The 10,869-nt window shown below is 34.3% G+C and overlaps 1 protein-coding gene across 2 annotated transcripts; it reads right to left on the minus strand.

The window, feature by feature from the left end:
• On the minus strand, positions 1-10,597 carry LOC132615212 (probable WRKY transcription factor 2). 2 transcript variants are annotated; one of them, XM_060329775.1, is made up of 5 exons: positions 9,332-10,597; positions 3,556-3,654; positions 1,967-2,703; positions 1,236-1,394; positions 1-1,046 (listed from the first exon to the last, which is right to left on the minus strand). In XM_060329775.1, exons 1-5 carry the CDS (start codon positions 9,563-9,565, stop codon positions 323-325), a joined length of 1,953 nt encoding a protein of 650 aa, XP_060185758.1. In that variant the 5' UTR covers positions 9,566-10,597; the 3' UTR covers positions 1-322. The 2 variants fall into 2 exon arrangements, with proteins under 2 accessions (XP_060185758.1, XP_060185759.1); XM_060329776.1 differs by lacking the exon at positions 9,332-10,597 and adding an exon at positions 3,779-3,826.
• Between the last annotated feature and the right edge of the window lie 272 nt (positions 10,598-10,869).

The raw sequence follows: 10,869 nt of genomic DNA on the forward strand, positions 1-10,869 counted from the left end.
TAAGATGCAAAGAGGACAAAATAATCCATTGTTTACAGAATTTGCTCATTCAGCTGGCAAGAACTTCCTCAAAAACCTGAATCTGCAAATTTATTTTTACAGATAGCTCCATGCAAAGAGTCAAAAAAGAATATTGATCTGAAACAAAAGATCATCTAGCATAAAATATGGTCAGGGCCACACTATCATTCTCACCCCCCTCTCCCTCTTCCATTTCCTTTTGTTGGCATGTTATCTCTCTCTAGAGAGCCTAAAACAAATGAACACAAGTATCTTGGACTCTTTTGGAGGTGCAATAGATTAATAAAATTCCACGACTCTTCTAAGATGGAAAATTGTCCATAATGTGGCTGCATAATACAGTAGATGATACTCCATTTTGATGATCATACATCTCTTCATTGTCTTTAAGCAGTCTCGAATTTTTGTCGTTATTGTTATTGTTGTTCTCGTGAATATGTTTTTGATCCCCAACTGCGAGAGAAGAATGGGATGACACACCATTTGGTGTTAATGAGTGATCATTAAAATGAAATGCACCAAGAGAAGGCACCATACTGGGGCCAACAGGAAGATTGGTTGGCAAAGATAATGACAACGGAAAATTAGGCATCTGCAAAGGAGTAAATGGGCGCGAGAGAAAAGAAGTGTAGGACAGAGGGCTCTGTAAATTAGTTGGGAATTTTAGGTCATAGAGAGGTGAAGTAGCTCCAAATCTCAAGTCAGTAAGGTGACTTCCAAGAAAACTTGGCCTTACATAGTCAAAGGGCTTTCTTTCAAATTGGAAGTTAAAATCTTGCACTTGCATTCCAAGATTGGAAACTTTATGTCTTTTTGGAGATGCCAATATAGAAGATTGCCCATTTGCAGTAGAGGCTGAAGCTTGATTTCCAGTAACACTAGCAGCACTATTTGTCTTGTTTACTGATGGCACTTCATGGTTATGTTTCCCTTCATATGTTGTGATGACTGATTTTAGATTATCTGGTGCCCTTTCCACATGTTTTCTTACTGGGCATCCTGCACTTGTGCATTTGTAGTAGCTCCTATATAAGGAGAAAAAAAAAAGAGTTTTAAGTTCTATACATTAATAGTGTAACAAATACTTATAGAATCATCTCATTTTACGTTAATTATTGGTAAAATCTTTATGATAAACATTAACAGTAATCTGGCGGATGAGTAACTGACGGGACTAAAGCTAAGCATAAATATCCATGTCCAAAAATAGATACCTGGGATTTGGATTTCCCTTCACAACGTTTTGGCCATATTTTCTCCAGCGATAGCCATCATCAAGAATATCAATCTGGCTCTCTATCTGGACAACTACTTTTGGTTCTCTTGTTGTCCTCGACGATAAACTCACTTCAGCTGAGTAAAATTCTCTCTTCCTGAAACAAAGCAACGATTTTGCAACAAAAAGAAAAACTAACAAAAACACACAAATTAAGGAAAAAAGAAAAAAAAAAGGATTGATCAAGATTTAATTTGTAGATTGTGTAAGCATACTATAACCCTTCCCTAAAGCACTTGATCCATATTACTTTACTGCCACTAAAGGCGCAGCAATAGAAAGTTACAAATGATTCTTAGGCAGTGGATAAAAGATCAGACAATTGATTTTTTTTAACTGCTATACATTGAGTTCCCCTAAATGAAGCTATCGGCAACCATCAATATAAAATAGGATTAATATCCTGAAAAATAAGGCGGATTACCTATTACAACATGTTAAAAGACAATTGATGTTTTAAAGTTACCAGTTTAAAAAAAAAAAGACAATTGATGTTTGCAGTATTATTTGTGTACAATAACATACCCAGTAATCCCAAAAAGTGAGGCATGGGGAGGGTAGAATGTACGCAGACCTTACTTCTACGTAGTATTGTTTGTGTATATAAGTTAAATCCATCTCAAAATCGAGGAAAAGATAAAAGGACAACGGTAGATCAAAATAGGGTACCTCCTTTTATGCTCAAATTCACAATCATCAACATAATCACCGAGGGAAGTGCTCCCTTCAGTAACTCTATCTTCATCTTCATCATCACGACTAGCAAGTGTAGAAGAGGGCTCAGGACTAGTTCTAGCTGATTCAAACACATTCATATTTGTCTTTTGATGGCTTAACATTAACGAATCAGGAACCTCTGTCAAAATAGATGCTGAGGATGTTCTAACATCCTTATTGCTTCCAAATTGCACGTTTCTCCAAATACTTGATCCACCATTTCTTTCATTCATTTCTGTCATCTCTGCTAAACCATAGGGATTTGAATTCGTCGTTGCACGTCGAGGAGGTTGAGATTTCTGATGATTATGTTCACCTTTATAGATAATTTCTGTGATCTGTCCATCTGGAGAACGTTCGACTTTTTTCTTAACAAGGCAATTTTGTTGAGTACATTTGTAGTAGCTCCTAGGAAATTCACTCCCTTTGACAGTTTTCTGACCATATTTTCTCCAAGTGTATCCATCATCCGAGCCGTTTGAGGTAACAATATTTGGATTCGTTGCACCTCTTTGCTCAAATTGGTGTAGTGATTTGAAGGAGCAATTTCCTAGCTGAGTAGTGTTTGTTAAGCCAATGCAGCCCATTTTTTGTTGATTATTTCTTTCTGAAGGTGTATCTGAACAGTTCTTTAAGGCAGTCACTTTTGGAGATTCTGCTGGAAATTCAAAATGATCTCTTGTTGTACTCTGCATTTAATTTGGAGGAAATATTAAAGTTTGAACAATGTAGTAGTAGCAAGATTATGGATTTAACTTGATTAACGGTTAAAAAGGGCAGTTCGGTACACAAAGCATCCGCGTTTATAGGATTCAGGAAAGGGCTGCACCCTAAGGGGTGTGATGAAGACAACCCAACCTAATAAAAGCATTAGTGGCTGCTTCCACGACTCGAAACCTATGACCTATAGCTCCCACGGAGATAACTTTACCGTTTCTCCAAGACTCCCTTCGACTTGAGTACTAGTTATATAAGTTTTTCTTACACCATCAACATAAATTGACCTACTACATCAAATTGTTTGCCTTATTTTTCAGATAGCAAGTTTTACCTTTCTCTCAGTACAATTTATGTGATACTATTTCCTTATTAGTTTGTTTGAAGTAAAACGACACATTTTAACTTTAAACTTTTGTGTTTGAAAGCAATTTAACTTTAATCTTTACATTTTACCCTAAATGACATGCTTACAGAAATCTCATGACATGTTTAGCGCCACGAGTTCGAAAACTCTTTCGTTCTTTTTTAGAACTTGATGCTCAGTTAAACTACGCCAGATAAATTAAAACGCATAGAGTAATTATCATAGACAGTTACTTTAATATAATTATCTTGAAAGTGTACTCCAAGATTATTATACCCGTCAATTTCTCTATATGTAGCACAAGCAACACAATGTTCAATAGAACAGTCATTACAGTTGGAATTACGAATACTTCTTCCATTACCTACACATGTTAGACAGAGTCATAGAACCATAAAGAACCAATTAAATAAAATGACAGATAATTCATTAGGTAAATAAAGGTTTTGGCAGATACCTGAGATTGGGTGTTTGAGGAATGAGGAGTCATTGAATTTTCTTGATTGATGATAGTGGGGAACTGATGAAAGCTTCCTGTAGTAGGAGATTGTGGTGCCTAATTAACAAGAAAACAACAAAGATTAATTAGTTGGAAATAATAAAGTTCAATTGAGAAGAGTTTTTAAGAAACTTGGAGTTCCAGGTAAGTAGTTGTTGCAACTCCACCACTATTCACGGACCTAATTAATTAGATTAGGAAAATAAAATTGAACAAAACAAAAATAGTAAGATGAGCTGCTATTCTACTTTCTAATTGCAAAACGATATTCTAGTGAATGAAATACTAGCAACAACCACATAGTAAATGTAATCTTTCAAGCGGGGTCTAGACTAGGAGGGTCATGTGTATCAACCTTACTCCTTCTTGAGAAGGTAGAGAGACTATTTCAGATAGATCATCGGCTCAAGTAAAGCATATAAAAAATCAAGTATGCAAAGCAAATTCCGTAATGAAGTAGCTATGGTAAAAAGAATGAAGAAGAGAATAATAGCTACAACAAATAGTAGGGTTGTCAATGCTACGGTTCGAATGGTTATTTTATAAAATTTATACCATATCGATTTTTCAGTTATTTCATTTTGTATAACCAAAATTAGATTTTTCGAAACCGTCTCATCATCTCGATTTCTCTTCAGTATCGGTACGATTTGGTTAATTTTCGGAATTTTTTGAAATAACATCATGTAAAAGTCACTAGTAGAAGTTAGGACACGATACCATGCATAATTCTGTAGGACTTTGGCAAAAGTCTCTAGACATTTTTACTATTTAAAATTTGATGAATCAAGAAAACATGAAAGACGACAAGAATACAGATTCATTCCCCTATTTTACGGTAGTGTAAAATAATGTTAAATAAAGATTAAAAAAAAATTAGATTGCATGAGCGAGAAGAAATCAATCAAGATGGGACTCGAGAACTGACTCTACTAAGATTAAGTATCCAATAAGAAGAATTTAAATCATATGAGAGGAAAGATATATAACACCTCGTATATTTGCTACCCAAAATCATTGGAATATCTTGTAGCTTACTAGTTACTATTCGAGATGCTAGAACTAATTTAATTTCAATAGGTTTTACAGTTGGGACTTTAGGTGTTAATTATGTTGCAGACTTGTAATCGTTTTCATCACCTTGGGCCCAAGGCGAAAATTTTAATATTTTAAAACTCAATATATAAGATCTATTTTGCACATATTAATCTATTCGGTACGGTTCAGTATTTTTTCGGTTTATTTATAAAACTAAAAATCTACCTAATTATTCAGTATGGTTATAAATTTATATAAAAATCGTCGGTTTTATTAAAGGAAACCTAAAAATTAGTTCGATCGGTTAAGTCAGTTTTTTTTTTAAAAACCATTAACACCCCTACAAATAATACAATAACTGAAGCTAAGAAAACAATAGGTATTAATAAAATCGAAAAATAAGATAATTGAAGAGTAGTAATGACAATATTGATAAGGGAACTAGACAACGCTCGACTCCCTACTAACCTTTCTATAATCCTCGACCTCCATATCTTCCTATCTAGGGTCATGTCCTCAGTAAGCTGCAGATGTGTCAACTAATCACCTCTCCCCTATACTTCTTCGGCCTACTTCTACTTCTCCTCATACTCACCATACTCAACCTCTCACACTTCTTCAATAGGGTATATGAGCATCTCCTCTTCACATGCCCAAACCATCTCAATCTCGTCTCTCTCATCTTGTCCACCACGGAGGTCACTCCTACCTTATCCTAGATATCTTTGTTCCTAATCCCATTCTCCTAGTATACACACACATCCATCTCAACATTCTCATTTTTGCTACTTTCATGTTTTGGACATGAGAGTTCTTAACGGGGCAATGTTCTGTCCCATACAACATAACTGGTCTGACCACCACTTTGTATACTTACCTGCTTGGTGGCACATTCTCATCACATAAGACATCAGATGAGAGCTTTTACTTACTCCACCCCACTCTAATACAATGTGTAACATCATCGTCAATCTCCTTAGTTTCTTGAATTACTGGCCCCAGATACTTGAAACTTAGTCTCTTGGAGATGGCTTGTGTATCAATCCTTACTTTCATATCTGCGACGTGAGTTATGTCAGTATACTTGCAGTCCATGTATTTGTCTTAGACTTGCTCAACAAGAACCCTTTAGACTCCAAGTTGTGTCCAAACCTCCTACCTATCATTAACTCTTCCATATGTCTTTTCAATCCAAACTATGTTATCTGTAAATAACATACGCTATGACACCTCTCCTTAGATATGTTGTGTTAGATCCTCCATCACCAAGGCAAACAGAGACGGGCTAAGAGCTGATCCTAGTGCAACCCGATCATGATTGGGAAGTGCTTTAAGTCTCCTTTCGCTGTACTAACTCGGGCGTTCGCTCCATCATACACGTCCTTAATTGCCCTAATATAAGCTACAAGTACACTTCTAGCCTCCAAATATCTCCACAGTACTCCCCTAGGGACTTTTTCTTATGCTTTTTCTAGGTAAATGGACACCATATGTAAGTCCCTCTTCCTCTCGCTATACTGCTCCATCAATGACTTTTGTAGTCAAATACCCAGACTTGAATCCCAAATTGGTACTTAGTAATAAACACACACCTCCTCATCCTCATTTCCACCACTATCTCCTAAACTTTCATAGTATGGCTTAGTAGCTCCATACCCCTATAATTGTTACAATTCGGAATATCACCTTTGTTCTTGTATAAAAGGATCATTGTACTCCGCGTCCATTCTTCGGGCATTTTTGACGTCCTAAAATGATGTTAAACAATCCCGTTAGCCACTTCATACATGCTTTAATTGTGTTCTTCCCAAATTTCACCGGATCTCATCTGGCCTGGTCTCCCTCTCCCTTCTCATCTTACAATCTCTCTCCCTTCTCATCTTACAAATAATCTCCTTAACCCCCTTCAAACTTGATATCCCTACAATATCCAAAATCTCAACGACTCTAAAAGTGCTCTAAATTGCCCAGTGTAATATTCTTGGCCCCCTCTTCATTCAAGAGTTTATGAAAGTATGTCTGCCATCTTCATCTAATGTGTGCCTTTTCCACCAATACTTTGCCTTCATCGACTTTGATGCACTTCACTTGGTCTAGGTCTCGAGCCCTCATTGTTTTGTCCTTTGCGAGCCTATACAACTTCTTATCTCTACCATTGTCCCGAAGTTCTTCATACAAGTGTTCAAGTGCTGCCGTTTTAGCCGCTTTAACCGCTAATTTTGCTGCCTTAAATTAACCCTCTCCCGATTTTCCCTCTTTTCCTCATCGTCTCTGCTCTCCACCAACTTTATATAAGTAGTCTTCTTGGCTTCCACTTTCCATTGGACCGCTCCATTCCGCTACCAATTCCCTCGATGTCCACCAACGTTGCCCGTTGAAACTTCCAATACCTCTCTAGTTACATTACAATTCAAGAGGAAGATATGGAAAAATACTTTTTTATTTATTTATTCATTATTTTATATTTCAACTTATCACTTGTCAGTTGTTTTATTTACTATTTGTGAATCTCTTTTCTTTCTTTTTTTAAACTCCGCCAAAGTAAATTAGCATTTCAGTCTGCGAAATAAACAGTAACAAGACTGCATCTTTCGAAGGGAGCACTTTATTTTTAAGTGATATTTTCTAACGCGAATTCAATTAGTCGGGCCTCAGGTACTAGATACATCGGGTGGAAAAGCTAAAAAATATTAGAAAAAGAATATTGGCTCTAATTATTAACTCGCCTCTGCACCATCACATCTTCAATTAGTTTTTAATAAGAACGACTTACCAGAATAATTTCACCTACTACTTCATATGAGCATCTTCCAAATTGACATTTGCTTTTCCCTATAAGGCCCAACTTGTAAACAGAATTTTGCGAACTTAAATAAGAGTTAATACTTCAAAATTTCCCTAAACTATTCATGCTTTATTAGTTTAATATTTAAATTATGGTGATGTTGCTCTTGCCTTTTTGAACTATAACATTCATATGTAAAATCCCATGCTGTGCCAAGTGACATGAAGAATGACCTCACTTCATGTGTAGTGTGTGATCACTAGAAAATAAACTAAAAATAGCTTCCATATGACATTTTAGATTAAATTTCTCTTATTTGTTATTTTTTCTTTCTTCTTTTCGTATACATTTTTTCTCCTTCAAAATCTCTACATCTTTTGTTAATAACAGTAAACTAATTGAAACTCATAATCTTAAAATAATAGTATCATAAAAGTAAAATAATCAAAAAAAGAATCTAGTTAAAAATAACGATTGAATGTTGTCATATAGTAAATTCAATTAAAAAGAATAACTTTAAAGTAACAGTAATACTAAAAATTAACAACAAAATAAAAATAAAAATTATACATTAAAACGTAAAATAACTTTTTTCTTATTTGTTCTTTTTGGCTTATCTAAATTTTTTTTTTCTTATTCTTTAAAGTCCAACAATTTTTATTATAATGGTAAATTCAGTTGAAAACTCATATTTCTAAAATAATAGTAATTAATCATTTACAATAAACCTAATTGCAAATTTTAATAAATGACCTAATAGTATAATCATTTACAATCAGTTTACTTATTTCACTTTTTATGGACAATTATATTTGTACTTATTTTTTAGATGACCTAATAGTATAAAATTATTTTGAGTTGTAACTAGTGTATTTCTTGAATGTACTCTTATTAAAATTCAATTTTGGTTAATTATCAACTATCATCTTAACATGCTTCTCTTTGAACAACCTCAACTTGTTAAGATATTTTATTTAGACATTCGAACTAAGCCCTATTTCAATTTAACATCTCAACTCCTCATAAGTGGTCCAATTAGACACTTTCGATTCAAATTTTGAAAAAAGATTTTCATTTTGATTCGTCTATTAGGTAGTTAAGTTAATCAAATAAATATGTCATCTCCTATAATTATATGCATCAACCTCAAGTAGAAAATGTATGGAGTTTTAGGACTTATTGAGGCGAATTCATATTATGTGGTTAACTTAACTACCTAATAGAACACGCAAAACAAGTTTCGAAATCTGAACCAAAAATATCTAATTGAAACACTTTATTAGGAATTGAGGTGTTCAATTGGGACAAGGCTTAGTTTGAGTGTCAAAATCGAATATCTTGACAAGTTTAAGGGCTGACATGTTGTAATTCTGTATTCGGAAAATAATCTAAAACATAATCTGGAAAGAGAGAAAACAACCTAAAACAGAATGTGGAAAGAAAGGCAAATAAATTCGAGCCCACTGAATTCACAGCGTGTCCTTAATGAAATTATTCCCCTCAATGTACCCGAGATTATGGAATATATCCTCCTATGATAGAACAAATTAACTCACGAGCATAGCGGTACCTCAAACCCTGATGAGCAGCGACGCAACAGACAGCAGAATCACACAAAAAATTATTTGAAGTGATAAAAGAAAGAAGAAGATGAACAAAATTTTCGTAAGGAAAATCTGATGGACTGGCCAGATTTTTATAGCCATTGGGTAGAGTTAAGTGAAAAAGTGCAACTCAAAAGTTGCAAATTTGCAGATTTAGAAATATTTCCCATTCACCTTAACTTAAATGCAACACTGACTATGTATTAAGCCTATATAAAATAACATCACAAAATTAAATTTATGAGAACATTCAAAATAAAGAATTTGTTAAAAAAGAGAAATATTGAAAGAGAGAGTAAACTATTACCTGTGAATTTGGGAGCATAACAGGAGAGTCAAGCAATGCTGCCGGAGTTAATCTCGGAGGTATTGTCAGAAATGCTTCCCTAGCCGGTGGCGGCGACATTGCCGGAGTACTAATGTTAGAAGCATTGAAACCACATTTTTCTGCCCGGCGTTGGGCAATGCTACACTTATTATTGTTGGAAAAACTTCCATCTACACCATTTTCCTCAATTTCTTGAGCAGTATCTATAGGCATTGTTTTTTAGTCCAAATTTCCAACAACTTGACAATTCCACTCATCGATAGGCTCTTCATTCCCTTCCATATCCCAAGAAAAAGAATCCGGAGAGGATCTATTTACATGTTTGTGTAATTCACTACTAAAAACAACAGGAATTAGCGACGGAAATAAATGTATAGCTAAACAACAAAATTCATCGATAATCCTAGCGACAGATTAGCAACATCTATCAAAAAATTCTGTTAGCTACGAGCAATTTATCGATAGATTAGCAAATAAATTTATAACTAATTCCAGTGTTTTTTGTTTTTGTCTTTTTTTTCTTCAATTTTTTGATAGTGAAACAAACACAGTATCAATCAAGATACCGAAGACCCTAACAAGGTTAGGGTGTCACTCCCCTGATTGACATTGTGTTTTGTTAATCTTTAACGGGAAGGAGAGAAAAATCAAAATATTCCTTTTTGAAAAACCCAAAAAAGGAAATCTAAAAAATCAAGCCAAAAAGAACATTGCATCACTCCAAAAGAAAAAAACTCTCAAGGATCCTTCATGTAATATAATCTTTGTGAAGAACCCTAAGAATGATTTTCAAACAAAAAATGAGAAGCTTTCAATATATTATAAATATATCCAAAAATCTCAAACCCCACTAAATGAAATGCTTATTTTTTCAACATGAGGAGAGAGATGAGTGTTTTATTTATTAAAAAATAAGTGGCTTCTATTATTCTTGTTTGATAGTGTGAGAGTGATCTAGTGATGCATAAAGTCTTTAGTTTTTGTGTGTTCTTTTTTTTGTTTTTTTTTTGTTTTTGTTTTTGTTTATATTAAGAGAAAGCTTTAAATGTACGTGCATGGTGCTATGAATTTGTCGCGAGGAAAATGGGAAGTCTATGGTTTGCCAGCAAATTGAGATAAGAGGTTTTAGAAAGTTGCGCAAGACAATGACACGTTTAAGAATCTAAACTTCACATACTTAGAATTTTCCCACGTTTATGATTTAATTTGTTGGACAACTCTACTCTTCTAGAGTAAAGTTTAAAACAGTTAATCTGTTTCCCCAATTGTCTGAGAATAATTGATAGCCTATCAGACTGCTTTCCTTGGGGAAAAGAGGGAGAGATAAAGGAATTTCTTTTATTCGTTTAGTGAGCAATTTAATTAACTCACTCTAACAGATCTTGTTTAGGCTACTAATTCCTGTTTAGTGTAGATATGAACCTAAAATTGGTTTTTACACCTTATTGAGTCAATATTTTCTAAACATCAGCTCATAAAACTTAAAACCCTTTTCATAATTTGATTATGTGGCATAG

Source organism: Lycium barbarum, chromosome 10, assembly GCF_019175385.1.
Source record: "Lycium barbarum isolate Lr01 chromosome 10, ASM1917538v2, whole genome shotgun sequence".
Taxonomy (NCBI): domain Eukaryota; kingdom Viridiplantae; phylum Streptophyta; class Magnoliopsida; order Solanales; family Solanaceae; genus Lycium; species Lycium barbarum.

What these genes read in the sequence shown, in the direction of transcription:
- LOC132615212 (XM_060329775.1), bottom strand. Translation starts at nt 9,565, where the DNA reads ATGCCTATAGATACTGCTCAAGAAATTGAGGAAAATGGTGTAGATGGA. An exon ending in CCTCAAACACCCAATCTCAG is followed by an intron (nt 2,704 to 3,555) that starts GTATCTGCCAAA and finishes AATTAAATGCAG; the next exon opens with AGTACAACAAGAGATCATTT. An exon ending in AAGGGAAATCCAAATCCCAG is followed by an intron (nt 1,047 to 1,235) that starts GTATCTATTTTT and finishes CTCCTTATATAG; the next exon opens with GAGCTACTACAAATGCACAA.